This window comes from Syngnathus leptorhynchus, chromosome 16, assembly GCF_054491065.1.
Source record: "Syngnathus leptorhynchus isolate UIUO chromosome 16, UIUO_Slep, whole genome shotgun sequence".
NCBI lineage: Eukaryota > Metazoa > Chordata > Actinopteri > Syngnathiformes > Syngnathidae > Syngnathus > Syngnathus leptorhynchus.
In genome coordinates, this window is record NC_141210.1 from 9,434,395 (window position 1) to 9,460,402 (window position 26,008).

Below are 26,008 nucleotides of genomic sequence, written 5' to 3' on the forward strand. Positions count from 1 at the left end.
GAATGGATCACATGTAGTTTATTGTAATTGTGGTGACATGCAGGCCAAAAAGTAGCTGGTAGTCAAACTTTCAAAGGTTACAAGTTTCATGCGGCGTATATCGCGGCATCAGGTCAACTTTTACTTGACTGGCACGCCACCTTGTGGATACACGGTGAAGTAAGTCTACATGTAGATAATACTGTGGTAAATGTTGAACACATGCTAACCCACACACACTTAGCTGTTAACATATTCTAAAGATGGAGTCCAGTCACAGGTGATTCCACTACAGCGAGTTGATGAGCGAGCGAAGCCAGCCGAGATGGCGGGAGACTTTCTGGTAGACAAAGCCTTTGCTGCACTCGACGCCTGGCGGCTGGCTGACTACGCCGGTGAGGAAGAACACCCCTCTGTACAAGGTGAGCAGGGGGCTCCCGGAACTCATGCTGCAGTCGGCGTTGACCCGGGTGGCCATGCAGCCCATCTTGTTGCTGATCACGTGGGGATGCATCTCCAGGCACTCGGGTAGACCTTTGTATGCCAGCCCGTTGAGGGCCAGCTGGCCCCAAAAAGATGAGGCTCCTGCCTCAGGGTCTTTCCAGCCCGTCACCACGGCGGGGAGCTCGCCGGATGTCAGGACGCTGTCGGCAAAGTCCTTCTCTGGGAGGCAGGCGGCCGTCACCTCCTTCTTGAAGACGATGGGGTCACGCAGCTCCACCACGGCCAGGTCGTTGTCGGGGCGGCCCGCTACGTAGCGGGGGTGTGTGTGGGCTGTTTTCACATAAAGCGTCTGCTCGCTGTCCTCGTAGCTCATCTTCCGCTTGCCTGGAGCAGCAAAGAGATACGCTTGTTTCATGCACCGCCCAAGCTCGCCGGCTGCTTTTGCTCAAAACGTCTGCTTTGTGTGTACTGACCCACGGCCACTTGGAAGGAGCTGTACTTGGTGGCGCACTTTGCCGAGGTCAGCACCAGGTTCTCCTTGAGAATGACAGCGCTACAGAAACCTTCAGAATCGGCACTCTTGAGAAGGGCCTGCAAGCCACGTCAAAACGGCCCACGGTAAGTTTACGTTCACGGTAATTAGGCAACGAGCAAAGAGCACCAGGTTCTCTTGCGAATGACAGCGCTACAGACAATGGCAGCCCTGAGCAAGATTATCCCTGGAGCCCCCTGGCCGTGGTCCTGGTGTGCGGCGTATGCACCACGCAGACTTGCGGAGGGCTTGACTATGTGGCTTAATGTCTTGCAGACATTGTCAAAGCTTGCAAAATGGAGGGCACCTTTTATTAATTATATCAAAATATGCATTTATATGAGTTAGAACAACTAGGAAAGAAAATAATAAAGAAAATATATATACCGTATTTTTGGGACTATAAGTCACGTTTCTTCATAGTTTGGGTGGGGGGGGACTTATTCTGAGGAGTGACTGATATGTGTAATTCACAAGTTTTTACTTGATCATTAGCACATTACTTACTTACTAGTATAATTGATCACTTCACATGTTATTGTCAATTTAAAATGCATGAGGGCGCACTATGGCTGTGGAATAATTGGAGCCTCACTGACTTCCGGCGTCAGGAGATTTAATGATTTGGAGTGACACAGATGGTTTGATAAACTTGTTATTTATGTTATAGTTATTTGATATGTAGTTTATTTAGAGTAGCAACGTCTATGTTGTTAGACTGCAGTAGTTTCTGATTGTCTAGCAAGGCTGTCAAGGTAGCAGGTGGGGGCGGGGGACGGGAAGAGCGATCCAGGGCGTTTGTTTATAGCACTGTGCATTGGCTCATATGTTGAGCTCTTGTTTTGTGAAATAAAGAGCCAGTTACCAAACTCACGTCTTGCCTGGTACTTTGGTCACACTACAATATCGTTATATACGTAGATCTGTGGAATAATTGGAGCCGCAACTGACGACGAATCTGACGTCAGCGGCGCATGGAGTTCCGGAGTCAACAGCTGTTTTTTTAAAGTGACACAGAGGACGAAGATTTCGATTGATTTAATGATTTGGAGTGGCATGGATGGTTCGATAAAATTGTTTATATTATAGTCTGATATATAGTTTATATATAGTTATATGGGCCTGTGGAATAAGTTGAATTGCAACTGACGTCAGTGGCGCACAGCACACACTTCCGGGGTTAGAAGTGCCGGTGTTGACACAAAGGACGAAGATTCCAATGGATTTACTGATTTGGAGTGACACGGATTGTTCGATAAAATTGTTGTTTATATTATTGTTATTTGATATATAGTTTATATCTAGTTATATGGGCCTGTGGAATAATTTTATCGGCGGCACGCCGCACATGCAGCATTGTGCTTGGTGTTGGATTTTGTCACATAAATTTCCCCCAAAATGCAACTTAAACTCTGGTCCGACTTGTGTTTTCTTTCCCCCCTTTATGGTGCATTTTATGGCTGATGCAACTTGTACTCCAGATTGACTTTTAGTCCGAAAATATATACCACAAATATGGTATATATTTTTGGGTGGTTGCAGGTGTCTCCCCCCCCTCAACTGGCGCCCTAGGCAATGGCCTCGTCTGCCTAGTTAGTGGTCGGGCTGCCCTTGGTGATGCCTCAAAGATAGAATTGTTAAAGCCTGCAAAATGGAGGGCGCCTTTTATGAATTTTATCAAAATATGCATTTATATGGGTTAGAAAGAAAATAATACTTTAAAAAAAAGTAAAAAAATTTTTGGGTGGTGTCAGCGCTCCACTCCCCAACTGGCGCCCTAGACAATGGCCTACAGAAATCTTCCGAGTTGGAGCTCTTGAGAAAAGCCTGTGAGCCGCGTCAAAACGACTCACGGTAAGTTCACGCTCACGATAATTAGGCAACGGGTCCCATTACCGCTTTCACAAAATCAAGGAAGCAATAAGATTGTCCATCCCGTCAAAACCTTTTTTTCTTTCTTTTTCTTTGAGGGGACTTGCCAAAATTTGCCACTTACAGCCGTGTCCATTTGAAGTAAATTGCTTCCAAATAATTGTCCAAGATGGCGGCCAGCGACAGGGTGGGAATAATGAGGCCAAGCTTGGGTACAAGAGCCCTATCTGCGCAAAATCCACCATGAGATTTGGAGCGCGTGGTTACCTGCCAGGGACATTCCCCAGAGGTGCAGGCAAGTCCCTGAAAGTCGTCACGGACCATGGCGGACTGTCGGGTCTCCCACTGGCTCAGACTGTTCACCTTCCCGCACGGATAGCGCACTGACCGGGATGAGAAGAAGAGCAAATTGTGGCGGGATTCTCCTCTTTTCGGCGCCATCATCACGACCGTGGTGACAATACCTGCCGGCTCGCACTTGTTCCTGTCTGTCCGATGGAGCTTCCACCCTCTTGCGCAGGAGCACTCGTAGGAGGTGTAGCCCGGCTTGCAGAACTGGGAGCAGCCCTGGTCCTTTTCCAGGACGCACAAGGTTTGGTCTGAAGTGATGACACAGTAGGGCTGGGATTGTTGTCGTCCACATTTTTGTACAGAGTTGCTACTTACAAAAACAGATTGCACATTGCCAACGTGAGTGGCAATTTGGCCCCGATAGCTCACAACATTTGCCATTCATTCATTGAGTGTTTTCATGATTTTTGTGTTGTGACGTATTTGTGCCATACAATTGTGTTAACCGTTTCCCTCTAACCGCAAATTTAATTCGCAACAAAAACCGAGGCGCATATTTGGAAATAAATCGATTAACGCCTGTCGTATGAAACAACTCTTGACAAGAAGGGTGTAACCGGACTGCGTTTGGACGTTTTGACTGCAGCACATCTGCTTCAAATCATCAGGATCGTTTTCAGGCATTTTCAAATCTTGCTGATAAAAGGATGTTTTGCCAGGCCAACATTGATCATAAGACGCCCCAGACTTCCTCAAAAGCTGAACACATCTTAGCACAGGTGAATGCGGCGGAAAGTGGGTAGTAACTGCTTAAATCATTAAATCGAGCTAGCCTTCCGGGTTGCTATTGTTTGGTGGCCGTTTGTCTACCGTCGATCATCGGACACGTAAGTATGGCTGCGAATCAAGAGGTTTGTACGGCTTCGTGCACCAACTGCACCCTTCTGTTAGAGAGGTTGTCCCTGCTAGAGGGACGTGTCCGCCAGTTAGAGCAGAATAGTGCGATAACAGTAGATGTGGCGGACACTGTCGCGGACAGTAGTCAGCCAGCTAGTCCCGTTAGCATTAGCCCCAAGCGGCTTGCTAATCGCGATGAGCCAGGTGAGACGCATAGCCGTCCAAAATCATCTCGGTCTACTGGCCCTCGCACCTTGGTCATAGGTGACTCCATCACCCGGAATATCACGCTTAAAAATCCAGCCACGGTAATGTGTATTCCTGGGGGCAGAGCACCCGACATAGAAGCTAATCTTAGGGAGCTGACTCGCAATAGGACTAGTCAACAGCGTAGTTCCAACAACACTAGCTACTCGGACATAGTGATACACGTCGGCACCAATGATGTTAGGATGAGGCAATCTGAGATCACAAAGAAAAACATAGCGAGGACTTGTGATCTCGCTAGAAAGATGAGTCGGCATCGAGTATTTGTCTCTGGCCCCCTGCCTGGGAGAGGCTCTGATGAGAGGTTAAGTAGATTAGTCTCCCTTACTCGATGGATGGCTGGGTTCTGTAAAAAGCAGGGACTGTATTTTATAGATAACTGGTCCTCCTTCTGGGGCCGCCCCGACCTGCTGAGGAAGGATGGCCTTCATCCTAACCGTGAAGGCGCTTTCACTCTTTCTAGGAATATAGATTACTGTTTGAGCCACTCAGGACAGGTCACTTTAGAGCAGGCCGGGGCACAGGTGATTAGACCATCTGTCAGGATGGGTTTGGAGTCAGTTAAGTTAAAGTTAACTAGCGCTAGGCTAGACCTCCAGCATGCACATAGCTCCTTGTGTTGACTAGAGCGTCACAGTTTGAATAGTGCTACAGTTCATGTGAACACACTTTCTACTGAGGTAGTAGACAAATCCAATCGCTCCACGCTGATTGGTATAGCTGATGATCCAGTGCCTCTTTCAGATAATATTAAATGTGTACCAAATATTTACTATCAAATTCCTACGGTCGTATCATCCCACCGTGCTAATAAACAATTGAGAGGTGATGTCAGGCCTAGAGCGTACAATCTTACTTTCATACTTTCATTTAGTTTAAAAATCCTTTGATAGATACGAACCCTGATTCACCGATTACACTTAAACTCGGTTTTATGAATATTAGATCGCTTCATACGAAAGCAGTTCTTATTAATGACCTCATCACGGAACATAATCTAAATGTATTTGGTCTTTGCGAGACCTGGTTAAAACCTAATGAAATGCTACCGCTTAATGAGGCCTCGCCTCCAAATTTTGTGAGCTCACATGTGGCGCGTCCTCGGAAAAAGGGTAGGGTTGTTGCCCTCATCTCAGATTCCAATCTTAGATTTACACCTCGTTCGATTAACGTATTTAAAACATTTGAAGTTCTCACTGTTCGATCTACCGCTTTACCGTCATTTTATCTTGCTGTTATTTACCGTCCACCCCGGGCTTACTCTGGCTTCCTGGATGAATTTTCTGAATTCATGGTTGATCTAGTGACAAATGCGGATAATATAATAATCATGGGCGATTTTAATACCCACATGAATTTACCGTCAGAGCCACTTACTTCGGCATTTCAGACGCTAACTGATACGTTTGGTTTTACGCAAGCCGTACAGGCAGCAACGCATAAAAATGGAAATACCTTAGATCTGGTATTATCCCGAAAACTGGCAACCTCAAATATAACAGTACTGCCATACACTACTGTTTTGTCTGATCATTACTTCATAAAATTTGAAATTTTAGTTCTTGATCAAAGACAAGAGAGCAATCAGAATTATAGCAGTCGTAATATTAACTCCATGACTGCAACTGCGCTATCTGAGCAACTGCTACCAGCAACTGCCGTATTCCCTCCATATACTCAGTATATGGGTATTGATAATCTTACAAATAAATTCAATGCTGCATTGTTAAACGCCATCGACTCTGTGGCGCCGCTACGTCTGAAAACCCTAGATTGCCTACTCCGTGGTTCACGGATGAAACACGTACGCTTAAGCAATTACAGTAATTTTCGGACTATAAATCGCGTTTTTTGTTATAGTTTTGGGGGGGGGGGGCAACTTATACTCAGGAGCGACTTATATGTGATTTTTTTTCACAAATTTTCAAAATTCCAAAATCCGCGATGTAGTGAAACAGCGATAAATGAACCGCGATGTAGCAAAGGATTACTGCCATTTGAACTGCAAGTGACGTCACCCGTGCCGCACGGCGGTTGTTTACATAAAAGGCAAAGGATTCGGGATGACGAAGATGACGAAGGGCCCCACGTACTACCGGCATCATTAGCGGCTTTGTTTGTAAGTGACACGGAGGACGAAGAGTTTGAAGGATTTAATGATTTGGAGTGACCCAGAAGGTTTGAAAAACTATTATGGCTTTTACGCACGCCCGGTCCTTTTCGACGGGAGCTCTCTTTCGTCCGTGGATGGAAGTTGAGGGCCGGCGCTCGGCCGGGTAGCTGTCCGGGGACAGTGGATGGGGCTCGGACATGGCTTTTATGCACGCCCGGTCCTATTTATGAAGCTCTCTTCCACCTCCGTGGCTGGAAGTTCAGTAGTTGTTGCCTCGTTGAACTCTTGTTTTGTTAAATAAAGAGCCGTTTACCAAACCCACGTCTTTCCTGGTACTTTGTTAACGCTACAATATTGTTATATACTAGATCTCTGCAGCGCACGCGCGGCGTTGTTGACATAAAGAACGAGGAATTTGATCGATTGATTTAATGATTTGGAGTGACACAGATGGTTTGATAATATTGTTGTTTTATAAACCCACGTCTTTCCTGGTACTTTAACGCTACAATATAGTTATATACTAGATCTCTACAGCGCACGCGCGGCGTTGTCGACATAAAGAACGAGGAATTTCTCGTAATGATTTGGAGTGACACAGATGGTTTGATAATGTTATATAAACCCACGTCTTTCCTGGTAGTTTGTTAACGCTACAACATAGTTATATACTAGATCTCTGCAGCGCCCTAACCCTAACCCTTCACATAAAGAACGAGGAATTTGATTGATAGATTTAATGATTTATTACACAGATGGTAATATTGTTGTAATATGATAGTTATTTGAAATATACTTTATATATCGTTATATGGGTCTGAGGAATAATTAGAAATGCAACTTACAACGGGTTCGACGTCAGCATATGCGGCGCATACGCGGCATTGTTTACATAAAGCACGATGGATGGATTTAATGAATTGGAGTGACACAGATGGTTTGATAAACGTGTTATTTAAGTAATACTTACTTAAATAACTCTTAATGTTACGTCAGGCCTGTTCTCAGCTCCTTGTTTGTGTATATGTCACGTTAGCATACCGTATCGTTTAGCCTGTTGTTGCTGGTTCATGTCTGTTTTTGGTGTTGGATTTTATATTTTAATAAATTTGCCCCAATAATGTGATTTATACTCCGGTGCGACTTATATATATGGTTTTTTTCCACTTTATTGTGCATTTTATGGCTGGTCCGACTTATACGCTGGAGCGACTTATAGTCCGAAAATTACGGTATGTAGAAAGCATGAACGCAAATGGCTTTTAACCAAACTTGAGGTTTTCCATCAGGCATGGCGCGACAGCCTCCTGAAATATAAAGATGCGCTTATCTTAGCAAAAACTCGTTATTTTTCGCAAGTCATTAATTTCAATAAAAACAATCCCAAATACCTATTTGATACAGTGGCAAAGCCAGCCGACCCCCGATAGCTCCTTTCACTCAGCTGACGAGTTCATGAAATTCTTTGCTCAAAAGACTGATTCCATTGGGGATGAGATCAAGATGACCATTCCGATGGCTCAGTGGAGACCGCCGGTTACCGGCGCTGACGATCATGCAATAACCCTTTCAAATTTTAAAAGCGTATGCCTCGAAAGGCTTACACAATTAGTTAGTGTGGCTAAACAAACAACAAGTTTACTCGACCCGCTTCCAGCCAAACTATTTAAAGAATTATTTCAAATCTTAGGACCGTCCGTCTTAAATATAATTAATCTGTCTGTCTCCTCCGGGATAGTGCCAACAGCCTTTAAAACCGCTATCATTAAACCGCTACTTAAACGACCAAATCTTGACCCAGACTGTCTGAGTAATTATAGGCCAGTTTCAAATCTCCCATTCATAGCAAAACTTTTTGAAAAAGTAGTAGCGCAGCAGCCTATTGATTACATGGTCGCTAATAATCGATCTGAATCTTTTCAGTCTGGTTTTAGAGCTAATCATTCCACTGAGACAGCACTTGCTAAAAAGTGACTAATGATCTCATAGCTATGGATTCAAACACTTCATCGGTATTGTTACTACTCGATTTTAGTGCTGCCTTCGACACTGTGGACTTCGATATTTTATTAGAGCGTCTTAAAGGTTGTGTTGGTATTTCAGGGTCTGGTTTCACTCATATCTATCAGACAGGACACACCGGCAATACGTCCTCTGAGCTCTATAAGGTTATGTGTGTTGTCCCACAGGGATCGGTACTAGGACCAATTCTATTTAATATTTATATGATTCCGCCTGGGGACATAATACGTAAATATAATATTCGTTTTCAATGTTACGCGGATGACACCCAATTATATATGCTGTTATCGATGACAGATCCGCGGGACTGTTGTAATCTTGAGGCGTGCCTCGCGGAGATCAAGCAATGGATGTCTCTCAACTTCCTTCGTCTTAACCCAGATAAAACTGAGATGTTGATAATTGGTCCAGCTCGTTATAAACATTTATTTAAGGAAACCACTATAACTATAGATAACCGTACTATCACTCAGTTATACTGTAACTAATCTCGGGGTAATATTTGACCAAACGTTCTCCTTTCAAAAGTACATTAAGAATATAACCAGAATTGCGTTTTTTCACCTTCGTAATATTGCTAAGATTCGCCCAATCCTCTCGACCGGTGGTGCGGAAATTATTATACATGCGTTTATCACGTCGCGCCTGGACTACTGTAATGCATTATTCTCTGGTCTTCCCAAGTCCAGCATCGAAAGTCTACAGTTAGTACAAAATGCTGCTGCAAGGCTGCTCTCACGGACAAGAAAATTTGATCACATTACCCCAATATTAGCCAACTTACACTGGCTCCCGGTCCATTTAAGATGTGATTCCAAGGTTTTTCTATTAACCTATAAATTATTGCTGGGCTTAGCGCCTTCATATCTTGTCGACTTAGTTGTTCCTTATGTTCCGTCTCGTAACCTTTGTTCGCAAAACGCTATTCTTTTAGTGACACCGAGGGCCAAGAAAATGTCTGCAGGGTCTAGAGCATTTTCTATTTGGGCTCCAGAGCTCTGGAATGCCCTACCAATAAATATTAGAACTGCTATCTCAGTAGAAACATTTAAAACACATTTAAAGACATATAACCTTTAATTAACCTGTAGTGGCTGATTCGGCTGGAGTTTGTTTTTGCTTCCTCTCCCCGACCCCACTTCCCCCACCCCTCCCCGGCTGGGAGACATAGGTGACATTAGGTGACACCCAAGCTGACAGATGCTATCTAGATTCTCGTGGACCAAATTCAGGATGAGGGAACTGCAGCGGATTACCCTCCTCGAAGACACTGCCAGTACGATCGAGGGCTCCTCCGACAGCTCTTCGCTTTGGCCTGGACATCCACTTTTTGATTTCCATATTATGTATTTTATGTGCCCACTTTGCATCCATTGCAGCCTGGTGATCCTGAAAGGGGGATCCTTCCATCTGTGGTCCCTTCTCAAGGTTTCTCATTTTTCCCCTGGTAGTTTTTTTTTTTAGTTTTTCCTTGCCCTTTTGGGAGCTCAAGATCAGGGGATGCTTTGAGAGTAATTGTCAATTGTTTGTCTATGTGAAGCCCTTTGAGACTGCTTGAGATTTAGGGCTATACAAATAAACTTGACTTGACTTGTATTGTATTAGTTTATAAAAGCTAAATCTGTCATGCATAACATAATTAGGCATTTGTCCTCATGTTGATCAATGGAGTTCCTACGTTAGCAATTTTTAGTTTTTGTTTGTTGAAACCTTTTTAAAATCAAATTAAATAAAAAAAGAAAAAATAATCAAATTTACAAAAGCAACCCTCTGACGACTCGCTTGTTATATCCAGCGAGGAATTGAGTTTATCAGTCAAGCAGTAGTGCTCTGGAGGAAAAAACAAACAGTACAAACTTTTTTCATATCACTGTGTTTTGCTTTTTTCACCCCACCAGCAAAATCTCATTTTAAAAATCACGAGATTTAATTTTAAGGCTGTACGACCTGCACCCTGAGTGAGGTGAACTAGAAATGCAGTGCGCGACTCACCGGTTTCGCAGTGGACCCCTGAGAAGCCCGCCTTGCAGACGCAGTCGTAGCCACCCACGCTGTCGGAGCACAGGGCACCGTTCTTGCAGGGCTTCTCAGCGCACTGGTCTCCATCTGAAGGCACGTGACAAGGACTAGCGCCACTCGCGGGCTTGCAAAGTTGCTGCACAATTGCAAACGGCGACGCTGGGAGCAAACGCAGCGCTTACCGATGTAGACGGACCAGAAAATGTCCTGGAATGGAAACAAAATTGAAGGTGATAACTGAGCACATGAAGTAATGCGCCGATGCGGATCTCACCGTGCGGTACGAGTCCTGGAAATGCTTGCGGGCCTCCTCGTAGGTGCACACCCTCTCCATGCAGGCCTGCTCCAAGGTGGATGGTCGTTGGCCAGCGCCCTCTGCGCTCCTCTTCTGACGGGTGATCACCGAAGTGGCTTGCTGCTTGTCCAAGAAGACTGGAGGAGGCGTGAGAGGGTTACATCGGTTTGGAGCATACGTGAAGGCAAAGTTTGTACAGTTTGAGCCAATTACACCATTCATCAGTGGAATGACGGATTGGACAAATCCAACTGCACATCTGCTGCGACTTGAATGCGTCTCTTGTTGCTGCTATTCTCACCTGTTTGTGGGGGGCTTTGCGAGGCGGCTACGGCCCCCACCAGCAGACACACAAGAGTGCCGATGGTCGTTGACGAGCACATGGTGACTGAAGATCCGAGTCCAGTTGCCGCACTGCGGGGATCAGTGATCTCCTCAAACACAAGATGGCAAGAAATCAAACACAAGATGGCAAGAAATGACACACGAGAGCGGCAAAAAAGTAAGTGCCAAACATCAACACAAACAAGGCTTAACAAGTCACAAGTGAGGTTCCAGAGAAAAGCAATTATCGGCTGCATCAATATCACTTGAGGCAGTTAACCTCCAATTCGAGCATGAGTCGTAAAATGCGTTTCAAGCTGCATTAATCCCACGGGAGGCAGACTACTTCCATGCATGTCGAAAATGCGCTTCAACCGTTATAGGCCCGTTTGTTAACCGGACACAAAGTCCTCGAGCGATGCGTGCATCCACACAACGCCGAAATAAAATAAAATTTGGAATCATGGGTCATCATGTTGCCGCTTAGCTTTTAGCAGTAGCCCGTGCGAACAAAAATGAGCGGTCACAAATAAACGAGAGAAAAAACCCCTCACTAATGATTCGGTCGAGTCTTCACTACTCACCTTGTCTAAACAAAAGACACCCGAGTCGAGTTTTGTAAGCTGTCAGGTCCGAAACACAGACAGCACCAGGCCAGAGGTTTGGGGCCTGCCAATGACGTCGATTATAACAACACGAATAATAAGTAATGTGATGCTACTGCTTGACCAGCAGAACTGCTTTATTTTAGGGGCTGTAATGTCACAATATGACCAATAGAGGGCGTTGCAGGACAAAAATTAGACCGGAAGAGAAGGGCCTGCCAATGACGTCGAATAATACCGTATTGGCCCTAATATAAGACGACCCTGATTATAAGACGACCCCCTCTTTTTCAACACTCAAGTTTGAAAAAAGACTTTTTGAACACCAAATTTAATTTTTATATAGAAAATGACTACATCTAAAACAAATGATGTTAACAATATATTTGAGAGAAAAAGCATGTTATTTTGCCTCATTGAAATCATGCAAAAACTGTCTATCACATCTTAATATCTGAATACATTATTTACATATTTAAATAATATGTAAACTAAAGTGCAATCACATTTGGAAATGAATGGCTTCTAGTTTTTGAAATGTAAATAAATACTGTGATAAAACAACAAAATTGCAATAACTGGATTAACCATCAAAGTGAAGTCTAACTAACTGTAGTCATGAAACAAATCTGAAAAAGGAAAAAGATTGCAATAAAATCCAAAAAACTACTGCTATTGTTGGGGAGTCTGGGTCATAAGTCGGATGAATATGCTCTTTTCGCCCCCGAGTGTCGGTCAGAACACAGGAGGGAAGATGTGGTTCAGTTTTGATTGCTTTACTGAATTATTGGCAAAAAAGTAACAGGTACTGTGGCTCATAGGGGCATACAGGCAAACTGGCAAAAGGGTATAGGCACACGTTTGGTCGTAAGGATGTGAGAGCAGGTGTGTGTAGTGTACATGGGTGAGTCTTTGGGTGTGTGAATGTGATTCTTGTGTGTGTGATTATTGTATGAAGCGTGTGAAGGGTGTGTGGGCTATGTGTAGTGTGAGTGAGTGTGTGTGTGTGTGTGTGTGTGTGTGTGTGTGTGTGTGTGTGTGTGTGTGTGTGTGTGTGTGTGTGTGTGTGTGTGTGTGTGTGTGTGTGTGGTGTGTGTGTCCGGTTCGTAGCGGTAGCAGCGACAGCTGCGGGAGGGATGTACACAGTTATTGCAATAACGTGAAAACTCCCTCCGGAGATGGTATGGTATGCTAACCACCAACAGCTCCAAGTCACTGGAACAGAGTTGCTCCTTGACACTGACGTGTCTGGGATGGCACCAAGCTATCAATCAAACGGCACACACGAAACAAACCGCGATCAGACAAACGGCACAACAGTCGACAGTCGTAACAATGAAATGTATATACTCACTTTGTGTCAAAGACGCACACGATCACAGCATATTCTCAGCCGATACCAGCAACCTTTAATTTACCGCTGCGCACAAGTGAATGGGTATAATGTCTACACCCCGAATGTAAGACGACCCCCACTTTTTCAGTTTTTTTTCAATGCAAAAAAACATCGTCTTTTATCCGGGCCAATACGGTAATATGAATGATGTAATGCCGCCGCCACACATGCAGCTGCTTTATTTTAGGCAGTGTGATGTCAAACACAGTTGGACAAAAGTCAGGAGATCAATCAATCAAGTCAAGTTTATATAGCCCTAAATCACAAGCAGTCTCAAAGGGCTCTGTCCTCTGCATTTAACCCATCCCCATGTGATTTTGATCCATCCCCTGGGGGAGAGGGGAGCAGCGAGCAGCAGCGGCGCCGCGCTCGGGAATCATTTTGGTGATCTAACCCCCTAATTCCAACCCTTAATGCTGAGTGCCAAGCAGGGAGGCAATGGGTTCCATTTTTATAGTCTTTGGTATGACCCGGCCGGGGTTTGAACCCACAACCTTCCAGTCTCAGGGCGGACACTCTACTACTAGGCCACTGAGCTGGTGCATGAAGGCAGCAACCATGGCGCAACTTCAACCGCACTGCCACTCCGCTATCGCTCGAGTGAAAAGTAGAAACAAGTGTAGACAAACAAAATACAGAATCGTAACATTTGTAGCCTTTCTATTCTTTGTTGAGCTTCGCGCTATTGTACTGCGGCTTAAAACACTTCTCCGAGAACTATGTACATACGCTCTCTCAAAGGTTACTGGCAACTCAACACCAGGCCCCCTCAATCATACACTGCATCTGAGTACACAAACTAGGGTTCATCTTAACATTCTTTCTATACATCAGCGTTTATGGTCAATTTTAAATATATTTATTTCTGTATGGCTGTACAGAACAAGGAAGGTGAAAGGAAGGTTCTGGCCAAAGTTTCAATCATGAGTCCAGTCATAATGAGGGAAGGCTCTTTGTGTTTATTTCAGCCTCAAGCTCTTTCTCTACGAACGTCTCTCTCCGCGCATCTCTCGTCTTCCGGGTCCCGTGACCCTCCCACTACGTCACATTCAACAACGGTGCAACTCGAACCGAACAACACTACTAAACAAATATTCATCCATGACACCTCCCCCTATTTAAAGTAGTGCCTACTCAAAAAAGTGTTTACAACAATACCCCAAATTAATTCTCTTCCTTTACTTAACCTATGGTTTAATATCTCCATTACATTCTCTTTTTAACTAACACGCAGCTACAATTCTATCTATAGATTTAGCCGTTCCGCTGGCCGACTGACTCTATCTGATCTAGTTACGGTTAGTCCATCTAAAGCCGGTGAGCTCGACTGTCTCGATTCCGACTCTCCGTTGAGCATGGCTGCTCCTGTCTCGCTGCCGCGGGAGCCCCACTCTCTGGAGGAAGGGCCTGCAGATGTCTTTGGTTCCGTCTTTTCACCCCTCCCGATGATGTTTGGACCTCATATGAACAGGGCGTAGAGCTCTCTTTCTGGACCACAGCTGGACCAGTCCACTGTTTTTCAGAGTCCAATCTCATGAGCACCCTGCTGCCAGGCTGCAAGATGGGTAGCGCCCGCGCACCGTTTGTGCGGTTGAAATAATATCCCTGCCGCTCCTTCTCCACCGCATCCTTCCGACGGACGATGGATAAGTTGGGCCATCTGGGCTTCAAGTTGCCTTCCAGAGTTGGGAGCCTAGTGCGGATCTTTCTGCCCATCAGGAGCTCTGTCGGACTCACACCTATGGTTGATGTGGGTGTAGCTCTGAAGTTGAGAAGCGCTAGCACTGGGTCCTCCTGCTTTAGGATTCTCTTTACCGTCTGAACCGCTCTCTCACCTTGTCCGTTGCCTGATGAGTGGTGTGGGCTTGAAGTAAGATGTTGAAAATCATACTCCTCACTGAATATTCTGAAAGTCTCGCATGCAAACTGCGGTTCTTTATCTGAGCATACTATTTCAGGAATTCCGTACCGAGCAAATGTTGCTTTTAGCTTCGCAACAACTTGATCTGCTGTAGCTGCTGATAGTTCTAGTATCTCTGTAACAGGAATAGTAGTCCGAAACTACGAGATAGTTTCTTCCTTTGTGCTCGCACAAGTCCATCCCTAATCTCTGTCAGGGTCTGTCTAGTAGAGGTGTTGGATTGAATGGCTCTTTCCTCTGTGCTCTCTTATTTTCCAAGCAAAACCCACGTCTCTCTACCTTCTCTTTCAGATCGGTGGATAGCCCTGGCCACCACACTGTTCCTTGTGCACGCTCTCTGCATTTTGTGGGGCCCTGTCCAAAATCTCCTCACGCATCTCAGGAGGAATAACTATGCGACTTCCGATTGTGATCAGACCATTGCATACGGAGCGCTCCTGCTTTGTTGCCGTAATAATCTCTCGCAGCGATGGGGATCTGGCCAATGTGGTCTGGCTATCCGTCTCTCACCAGCCTCGCCACTGCTTGCAGACCAGTGTCGGACTGTGTCGCCTCCCTTATCTCCTCCATCTTATTCTTTGATGCCAGGAGTGCCTCCAAGATGGCATTCACGTAGCAGCAAACATCAGCTTCTGTGTCACTCTCTGGTTTGCTGCTTGTCGGGCTCCTGGACAGTGTGTCTGCCACCACCAGGGTCTTGCCTGGTGCATACTCTGCCACTGTATTAAACCGCATTAGTCTCAAAGGCAGTCTCTGGCATCTGATGGGAACTGTGTCCAGGTCTTTGGCATTAATCAATGGAACGAGGGGCTTGTGGTCAGTTATGAGTTTGAAACTATCCGTTCCACTCAGGTATTTACTGAATCGCTCGCATGCCCAAACCCCTGCCAGGCACTCCTGTATTTGAGCGTAGCGCATCTCTGCACTGGTGAGTCTTCTTGAGCAGTAAGTGACTGGCTTCCAACAATCCTCATGTTGCTGGAGGAGCACCCCACCAAGACTGTAGCTGCTGGCATCCGCTGATACAGCTGTTGACTTGTTTATATCATAGTATGCCAACACCGGTGCTCTGATCAGTGCCTCTTTTAAGCTCTGGAAAGCTTTCTCCTGGGCTTTGTCCCAGGTCCACACCCTGCTCGTCTTCAGCAAGTAGCACACCCTGCTCGTCTTCAGCCCCAATAGTCGCCAAATGTGGTAGGTATTTCCTCACATAATTAATCATACCAAGGGCACATTTTAGTCCATTCATGTCTGTTGGGGCTGTCCAGGTCAGCCAGGACTTCATGCATTTTTCGTTGGAAGATTTCCGGCGCAATGCTGATGCCGAATGGCAGACGTTTGAAGCAATATCTGCCAAACGGTGTGATGAAGGTGGTTAGCAGACTACTCTCGTGGTGCAGTGGGATCTGCCAAAACCCACTGGAAGCATCTAGGGAAGAGAGGATCTTTGCCCCTGACAGCTTTGCCAGCACCTCCTCAATGGTAGGTAGAATGTATCTCTCTCTTCTCACTTGCTCATTGACCTTCTTCATGTTGACACTTCCCTTTTGAATTAATCACTGGTACCATTGGGCTACACCAGTCGGTCGGTTCCGTGACCCTTTCGATCACTCCCATAGATTCCATTCTCTGAAGTTCCTCTTTAACTTTTGGAATAATGGGTAATGGGACTCGTCGTGCAGTTGTCACAGCATGTGGTACTGCTCCCTCTTTTAGGCGTATTTTCACTGGCATTGTCTTCATGGTACCATGGTCGCCAAAAGCCCTACTCACCTCCTCAACCCTCATCCCTAAGCCTAGTGCAATGGTATCATCCCTTCCTAGGAGGTTATTCACAGTAGAACCTCCTACTACATACACCTTTGTTCCATGGTGATTTCCCTTGTGATGGAAAGTGGTGAAGAAAAACCCTAGACAATTTAAATGTCCACCCAGGCTGATGAGAGGGACGTCGGCTTCACTTAACCTTTGTCTCTGTCTCAGTTTTCTGAATGTCCTTTCACTCATGACCGTAGCATTGACCCCTGTGTCAATTTTAAAAGGGACTGCTGTCTCTCCAATCTCCAACGTCACTGTCCATTTCTTATTGCTGTCATTTGCATTGACTGCGCCCAGATGAAACGAAAGCATGTTCTCTTGTGTCTTCTGCTACTTCATTTACTTTTCTTGAACGGCACATTCTTTACCAATGTCCTTTTTTGTTACATTTTCTGCATTGAGAGCCTTTGGCCGGACAACTTGCCTTGTCTCTGTGTTGTGTTTTTCCACATCTACCAGTTCGTTTCGCCATGACAAAATTTTCCTCTTTCTTGCCTATTCCACCATCTTTTATTTCCTCTCTTTTCTTTGGAACCCTGCCTGGAGTTAACGTCCTTGGGTTTCCCTTTAAACTGTCGATTGACTTCTTGTACCTTGTACAACGCTGTCCCCCGCTGGCAGATTTGTTGATCCACTTCTTCCGCCTGCCTCAACTCTATAGCAACGTCCAGAGTGAGGTCTTTTATCAATTGTAGTTTCTTCGACAGCTCTTTGTCTTTATTACCCACTGCAAGTCTGTCTCTGATATTTTAATTCTTGTTTCCTCCGAATTCACAGGTCTCTGGGAGTTCGTACAAGGCTCTAATATATATCTTTGCATTCTCATCGGGTTTCTGTATGCGTTGGTGAAATTGCGCCCTCTTATGGATGACGTTCTTTTGCGGTACAAAATAGTCGTCAAACATTTTCAGCACAGTATCAAAGTCACTTTCACTTCCTCGCGTAGGGAACGCCAACGATTTCATAACGTTCTCCGCCTTAAAGGGAAATGTGCTTTCAGCGGTTTGCAAACATGTTTTTTAAGGTTGTATGAAACATATAATCATATCAATATAATATCTAGTATTGGAGTGCTTGTGTGGATTGGTGGGGGGTGAGGAATGTGCAGGCACACTGCATGAACTTGTTTTCTTCTAAGAGTTATGGAACAGGGAGGCCCAGGAAGGGAGTACCAGAAAGAGAGTACGGGATGGCACGGGACGAAGGGAGTACCGGACGATAACACCTCAAGGTCGGTGAGGAACGAGAACAAAGAACAACACCACGTCCAGGTGGTTGGGCTTCGAGAGGAAAAAACCAACCCCCTGACCAGAGTGATGACACCTCGACGGGGAGGAGATGACCATCGACCAATCATCACACAATATTTTGCATGCTTTAATATTCATATTGTGTTTCTTTAAAACTGGGCAACCCGGAAGAATGTGTCGTCTTTTGGTGGTCACAAAAACGCACGAGTTTTAGTGTGAGGGACCCGGGACCCAGGCCTGTATTAGTGCGCTTTGTTAGGAATAAACAATTGGTAAATTTGGTCTGATTGATCTACTGGTCTTCTCTTTGACAGAACGAACTCGCAAAATTGTTAGGTGCGCCAGTGTGTGGATTTGGACATAGAAACTTGTGTTAAGTGTTTATCGCAATTTGGAGTCAGATCAATAGCAAAAATCCGTATCCTAACAATTTCTTGTTGACCCCGACGTGATGTCAAGAGAAGGGTAATTGGCAACTCGTGGTCTGTCTGGGACGCTGTCTCTCGGTCGGCGAACCGTTTGGAATAAAGTGCACAACGTTGAGCTGGTACAACGTCTCCTCAACCCTGAGCGCTCATCACTGATAAGGTAAGCAGAATACATGTTACTATAAGTCGAAATTCTGCAAATTGAAAGAGGAAATTTAAGAGGAGACTGTTGTTCAGATCAAATAAAGTGTGCAAGAGATACATACGGCGAATAAGTTTGGAACTTACGTGTGTGACGTGTACGGTAAAGTCAGGGACTTACGCGTATTACGAATAGGTCCGGGACCTAGCTTAGTCGTGGCGGACAAGGTTGACGAGCGTATTCAAATAGCCAGGTTTTTTTTTTAGATCCTGGGAGAAGTAAAGCCTCCCGAAAATATCCGGTGGTAACAGTTCCTTCTGTGAGAGATCAGACCGCTAAAATATCCAAAATGAATCAAATTGGGGGGAGTGTGTGTGTGTGTGTGTGTGTGTGTGTGTGTGTGTGTGTGTGTGTGTGTGTGTGTGTGTGTGTGTGTGTGTGTGTGTGTGTGTGTGTGTGTGTGTGTGAGAGATGAGAGGAGTGCGTGTGCTGAGAGGAATGAATGGAGTGAGATAGTGTGTGATGAGAGGTGTTTGTGCGCTGAGAGGAATGAATCGAGTGAGATAGTGTGTGTGAGTGAGATTGAAAGAATGTATGCAATGTGGTAGCGCAAATTGTGAGTGGCATTGACAGAAAGAAAGTGCGTGTGAGACACCGAAAAGTCTTCGCGAAATTGGAAGCTGACAAATTGTTTCAGAGTTTTTCAACAACTTGGGACATGGAACGTCTCTCACGGCAATTGCAGCAAAAAGAGGGTCAGGTGCTGAAAAGAAAGCTCTCCTTAGAAGACAAGCAGAAAGGGGCCGGCTGGCGTGAGCGCAAGGTGCTCGAGAAGCACATTAGGGAGAGAGAGGAAGAGCGACGCTCTTTGCACAATGTGGCAACAGCTGCAACAGCTTTGTTTGCCACTCAGAAGAAACTGCCCGTAGAAAGTGTTGTTAATGTGAGAAAAGCAGAGGAGGTAGAGAAAGCTGGCATAGACTTAGTGCCGAGAACGAGGAGCTAAAGAAGAAAGTTGATCAAGTTGATGAGCAGCGTAGACAGGAAGCGCAGATGTTAAAATGGGTAACGGAAAAGTGAGACAAGACGTGGAGAGCAAGTGGAGACAGAAAGAGCGTTCACAGCGAGACTGGGGAGGGAGGTGCCCTTGCCACAAGTAGCAGTAGCAGTAGTAGTTTGAAAACATTAAAATGACTTTCCCACAACCCACCGATCTGGCCCCCACTATGTTTCCTTATGATGTGAAAATGTCACCTGCCCAACATTATGTAACATGTGTGGAGAGTTGGATTGAAACCACAGGTCGCCATCCGACTCTCACGCACGAGGCAGAGGTGCTCTTCCGGACGGCGCTGGTGGATGGACTTCCGCCAGATGTGAAGAAGCAGCTAATATCATACCCTGACATTCTGGTTTGTGCCGAGGAACGATTTAAACGTCATCTTTTGCATCACTGCAGAATGTTCACTGAGTCACAAGCTAAAGTTGATAACGAGACAGACGCATTATTCAAACAGTTGTTGAAATTACAGTTGGCAAAAATGCATGGTGAAGCTAAACAGTCTAAATCACAGAAAAAGGAAATGCAAATGTCACAGGCTCCTCAGGTGGTGGGGCGCGGAAGGGGCCAGTTCCGGGGCGGATACAGAGGCCGGAGAGGGAGTGCACTTGCTTACCCGGGGAGGGCAACATACAAAAACCATTCGCCCAACGCATGCTTCATCTGCGGCGAAACCGATCACTGGGCAAGAGAATGCCCGCAGTATCGACCACATGGAGCCGCCCGCCCAGCCGGAGGCCCGCCACATCAACCCGAGGCGCTGATGCAACAAGCAGGAACAGCTCCGTCTGGTGAACGGCCCTGGCAACAGCCACAAACACACGGAGGTCAGTACTACCAACATGATGATCTCTGGTGTGGACAATTTGAATAGGGCTGCCCGGGGAGCAAGAGAAGCAGTGGCCCAGCGGAGTCAATGCTTCATGTGACAGTGGAGGGAAAACCTGTGCAGATGCTAGTGGACACAGGAGCAACTTATTCATCCATAAACACTGCCCTTCCTGTATCCTCACTGTCAGAGAAAACAACAACTTTAGTCGGCTTCTCGGGAAAACCACAAACTCTGCCTTTTACCAAACCACTTGAAACTGTGATCACCCGGACGGGGTGTAGACTGTGGCACAAATACATCCATTCCACAGACACTCCGATCAATTTGATGGGGAGGGACTTGTTGTCAGCCGTTGAAGCCAGAATTCTGTGTGGGCCAGAGGGAGTGATTATTCAATTTCCAGATGGCGTCAGCATCCAGTGCTCACAACAAATACAACAACATGGTCAGTGGCTGATGGCGCCCCTACCGACAGAAGCAGAAACTGCAACCATCTATTGGGCCAGGCTGGAGCCAGAGACCCCTGCTGGTGGTGGTGTGTTCTCGACCTACCTACTGTGGAAACCCTGGATCTGCTCACTGGCGCCATACCACCCACCTGTTGATCCTTTGCATTGCACTCTATATTATGACCAAAAAAGTGATGATGTATATTGGGATTTGTTTGAAGATATTGAAGGGCACATGTGGGATTTAACTTCATCACGCATTTTGATTGATAAAGAGGGAGTTGCAGCGGCAACTGAACTGACATATGAACAAATGCAGTGGTTCAAAATGACAGAGAAAGGGGTGCCACACATTTCGCTGGCTATTGCCCCAGGACACGAGGCCAGACAATTGGGCTCAATGGTTAAGCAGTTGTTGCAACAGACCGATTGGCGGAAAACTCACATTCCTAATTTGTACTGGTTTGAGTCTCAGAATGCATACCAAATTAAACAACCCATGGCAGACAGGATTGCTGGAGATGATGTAGGTGTTCCGCGGTCCAGTAATCTGGACGGGGAACACCCAGACTCCTGTTTGCGTCCTACGTTGAAGCCTTAACCCGGCCTGTTTCAGCCGACCCCGTGGTCGGGAGCAGAGGTGATCATTGATTTCACCGACATGTATACAAGAGTGAATGGGAAACGCTTTTTGCTTGTGTTGATTGACGCTTACTCAGGCTGGCCTGAGGCATATCCGTGCTCGAAAGAAGATTCTGCTGCTGTGATCAAGGCTTTGATCACCCATTGCATCCCCACACATGGTTTTCCGGCCCTGATCCGCTCTGACAATGGTACACACTTTAACAACAAAGCCTTGGCCAAGGTGGAATCAATTTTGGGTTTGAAGCATCGATTTGGCTGTGTCTACCATCCTCAGAGCCAGGGCAAAGTTCAACGAATGAACCGGAAGGTGAAGAAAAAAAAAAATGGCCAAAATTATTGCTCAGATGAGAATGAATTGGCTCCAAGCGATTCCGCTTGCCTTGTTGTCTGTGCGGCAATCTGTTAACAGGCACACTGGATTTGCACCGTTTGAATTGATGACAGGTCGTCTAATGCCAGGACCAGCAACGACGCTCGTCCCGCCGGAGGATGTTACGGTACCAAATTTGTCTCATACAGCATACTGGTCCTATTTGTCTGCTTTGGTGTCCAGTATTTCTGCACAGATTGGAGAGAAATCCGCTGCGGTGGAGGAAGGCGTGTCGGTGGAGAAACAGCTCACATGTACACGTCTACGTCAGAGTCATCTCCAGAAAGTGGACGGAGCCCAGGTGGAAGGGCCCTTTCGTGTCTTGGCCAGGACGTCTCACGCGGCCCAGCTCGACTTCAAAGGACGCCGGTGGTATCACTACTCACACATACGTCCGGCCCCAGAGTTTGTTCCGTCAGGATGAAGGTATTCTTGTTTGGCCGTGTCCCGGACCCGGCCAAGAGGGGGGAGACAGAAGGAGAAGGAGCAGCAATACGGAAAAGTAAAGGGGAGGGCTCAAAAGGTTTTTCGGATTTTTCACAATTAATTTTAGTAGTGCTATTTTTATTAAGTTGTCTTTTTGTGTGGACATTGATGACAATTGATGAGACTATCCAGCAGAAAACGTCCCAGATTCAAATTTTACCCACTTATAAACAATACCGATGCAAAGGAGAAGTAGTTTTTGAGGCTGAGGTGAACACAACAGAAGAGCTCTCACGAGAGGAACAGGGAGGTTTGAGACAGAGATGTGACAGCGGAAATTGGCAAATGCATGTCACGTTGTTTAATTGGACAGAGACAAACCAAACGTTACAGGAAAAATTGGAAAAGTACCAGAGAAGGGTGTGGAGGAAGCAAATTGAACAGGTAAGGGAAGTATTGGATTTAGCCCCACCAGACAGAGAAGGGACATGTATTCACCAATGTAAAAAGGATGGACGGTTTGTAGTTGCTTCATGTCATGGACAAAAGAAGTTAACATATGGAAAAATGTGGTTGTTTTATTTTATTTATGGTTTATCAATGCTTAGGGAATGAGTTTGGTTGGTCCTCGGTTGAGAGGGCATTGGAGAGTCACGGCATACAATTATTCACTAAAAAAGAAAGCCCGTTTTTGACAACCATGTGACTCAACAAAATATGACATGTTTAAAGTTAAAGGGAACCGGCATAAGTATTGGGACAATAGATTCCACATGGTGCAAATTCAATTTGTCACTGACTGTAACCTCTCCTCTCTCGTGCAGACATCTGGTTGTGGTGTGGTGATGACAAATTATATGATCGCTTGCCAAAGAATGCATCAGGTATCTGTGCCCTTGTGTCTTTGATAATGCCTGTGGTGGTTGTCCCCATTGAAATACAGAATCTCAATTGGGACCTGGAATCCCCATTGGCGGAGCTCCTGAAGCGAGCCAAAAGAGACGTTTTGCCCCCGTGGTTGAGCGACGACGATCCAACATATATTGACGCTATAGGAGTGCCCCGAGGTGTACCAGATGAGTATAAACCCGTTAATCAAGTGGCCTCGGGATTCGAAAGTATCTTCCTATGGATCACCCCCAATAAAATTGTAGACCGTATTAATTACGTTCATTACAATGTCCAACGACTGGGTAATTATACAGCTGAATCATTTGCCGGGGGTACTTTATTTCAGCCTCAAGCTCTCTCTCTATGAACGTGTGTTTCTCTACAAGCATCTCTCGTCTTCCGGGTCCCGTGACCCTCCCACTACGTCACATTCAAAAACGGTGCAACTCCAACCGTACAACACTACTAAACAAATATACATCCATTACAATAAGAGCCCGCTTTGACCAGCTGTCACAGCAGTAGGAGCAGGTTGTAGGCCCCAGGAGGAATCACCCCAACTTAGGCAAAGCATGTTCTTTCCCGCCAAAGGTGCAAATGAGTGCTACAGTACTGATTTCCCTAAGCGAAGAGTGTTGCAAGCCGTTGGTGCATTTGGGCTGCAAAAAACACAGAAGGAGCGAGTTGTATTGATTGTTCCCTGTCTACTCTTTTAATCACATCTTCTGTAGTCTCACCCTGCTTTCCGTTCCACTCTTCATTAGTTTCAATTGCAGTAAAAACTCTCTGCCCCAGTCTTCTCTCACGTTATTACAGTCAAACAATATTTGACTCAACATCCGAAGTAATTCCCAACATACGACGTCATCATGGTTAGCCTGCTAGACGGCAGCATGTCAGGATGACGTCACTTAGTGTCCCACGAAGGCTAAAGCAAATGGTAGAAGTGGTGAAAAAAGGAAGAAGGATTTCCTTACAATTAAAACACGAAATCTTAAGAAAACATGTGTGAGTGATTTTGCGAAACAATATGGTTGTAAAATGTGTCAAAAATTTCGACGATCAGTAAGCAGAAGGAAGCCCTCAAAGTGGTGAAGCCATCCAAGTGGAACACCATCATCTCTAAACGTCACAGCCCTACCCTGGAAGAAATGGAATGCCTTTTGCTTGTACTAATAAAGGACAAGGAGATTGCTGGCAAAACAATCACTGAAAGGATCATATGTGAGAAGGCCAATGCCATATATTGCATTATGTTAACGTTATGTAAGTTGGATAAAAAAAACGGAAATAATAGCAAATATATATATATTATAAAAAAAATAAAAATAAAAAAAACCAACAAAAAAAAACCAACCTTAGTTTGAAGTTTGAAGCTGCAACATACGCCAACGTCGAAGCACAAGCAAGCGCCGTGGTAGATATGCACACATCGAGCAGCGCGAGGTGAGCGTGGACAGAGGTGCAATTCCCTTCCTGGTTCGTTCTCCGCCAAGCACACAAATCAAGCGGGACACCATGCCACCACAAAAGATGGAGGAGAGTGACGATATTAAAAGAGCGTTGGACATGCTGACGGAGGAAGTTTCTGCTGTTAGACAACAGCAAGGAGGGTGTAAAATCCTTGAGACTACAAATCATAGAGAAGGACAAGCGGATTAATTGGCCTGAGAACCGGGTGGCCGATCTGGAGGAATATACCAGAATGAATGACATCATCATCACCGGCTTGGAAACAAAACCCCGTTCATATGCACAAGCAGTGACGATGCGGAACCAAGAGGAGCCGAGTCAGGAAGACGCGTCATCCGCTGAACTCCAGGTGATCGACTTTCTCAGTTCAAAAGTAATTGAGTTAGACAGGGGCACCATCAAGGCCTGTCATCCGCTCTCAAGAAGAAACACTAAAACAAAAGCAGCAATAATAGTACGGTTTGCAAACAGGAAACACAAATACAAGCTACTGAAACCAGGGAGATGGCTGAAGGGATCAGACGTATACCTCAACGAGCATCTGACAAATGCGGATATTGCAAGAACGCCTCGTCTGTTAAAAAAACAGAAGAAAATACAATCTGCATGGACTTCAAACTGCAAAGTATATATCAAACTAATCGGAACACCAGATTAAGCCAAAGTTCTAGTCATGAAGGAGCTGGAGGAGCTGAGCAAATACCAATAAAACACACAACACTAAGGTAAACACAAACCACATTCATGACAATTCCTGATAACAAAAACACTCTAGGAATAAATACCTTTGTATATACAGAACATAAAACACAGGACATAGAAGATGATATTGATACAGATAACCTACTCAATGATGTAGGAAACAGCTGCATTTACTACACAGATGAGCACGACAATTCAACTTTCCAATCAAAGCACATCATATCAATCAACCACTTTAATAGTAGAAGCTTGTATACCAACTTCCACAACATTAAATAGTATCTGAAACAAAAATCACCAAACCTAGTAGAAGTACTTCTCATTGTGCTACATTAATAGATAACATATTTACAAATAGTATGGAAAACAATACAGAAGGTGGGCTTTTATATAATGACATCAGTGACCATTTGCCTGTATTTATTTTCTTTCACTGTAACTACTGGAAACCCAAGAATATAAATCAGATGAAATACAAACGTATAAGAACGAACGAAAACATAAAAATATTTAAGAGTGAATTGTTGAAACAGGACTGGAACGTA

At 45.3% G+C, this 26,008-nt stretch overlaps 1 protein-coding gene across 3 annotated transcripts; it reads right to left on the reverse strand.

Moving 5' to 3' along the window:
- Positions 1–25,096, reverse strand: proza (protein Z, vitamin K-dependent plasma glycoprotein a). Of its 3 annotated transcripts, none has more exons than XM_085933662.1 (9): positions 24,646–25,096; positions 11,033–11,162; positions 10,711–10,868; positions 10,619–10,643; positions 10,410–10,523; positions 3,292–3,426; positions 3,095–3,210; positions 897–1,014; positions 1–807 (listed from the first exon to the last, which is right to left on the reverse strand). In XM_085933662.1, the coding sequence occupies exons 2-9, from the start codon at positions 11,112–11,114 to the stop codon at positions 269–271; spliced, it is 1,287 nt and encodes a 428-aa protein (XP_085789788.1). In that variant the 5' UTR covers positions 11,115–11,162; positions 24,646–25,096; the 3' UTR covers positions 1–268. The 3 variants fall into 3 exon arrangements, with proteins under 3 accessions (XP_085789788.1, XP_085789786.1, XP_085789787.1); XM_085933660.1 differs by lacking the exon at positions 24,646–25,096 and adding an exon at positions 11,640–11,828; XM_085933661.1 differs by lacking the exon at positions 24,646–25,096 and adding an exon at positions 11,640–11,828 and having other exon boundaries at positions 11,033–11,165.
- Positions 25,097–26,008: the final 912 nt, after the last annotated feature.

Excerpts from the sequence above, each read along its gene's own strand:
- proza (XM_085933662.1), bottom strand. The coding sequence starts at position 11,114 with ATGTGCTCGTCAACGACCATCGGCACTCTTGTGTGTCTGCTGGTGGGG. Across the intron at positions 1,015-3,094 it reads CTGGGGAATGTCCCTGGCAG|GCCCTTCTCAAGAGTGCCGA; the intron begins GTAACCACGCGC and ends CGTGGCTTGCAG. Across the intron at positions 808-896 it reads CTCCTTCCAAGTGGCCGTGG|GCAAGCGGAAGATGAGCTAC; the intron begins GTCAGTACACAC and ends TTGCTGCTCCAG.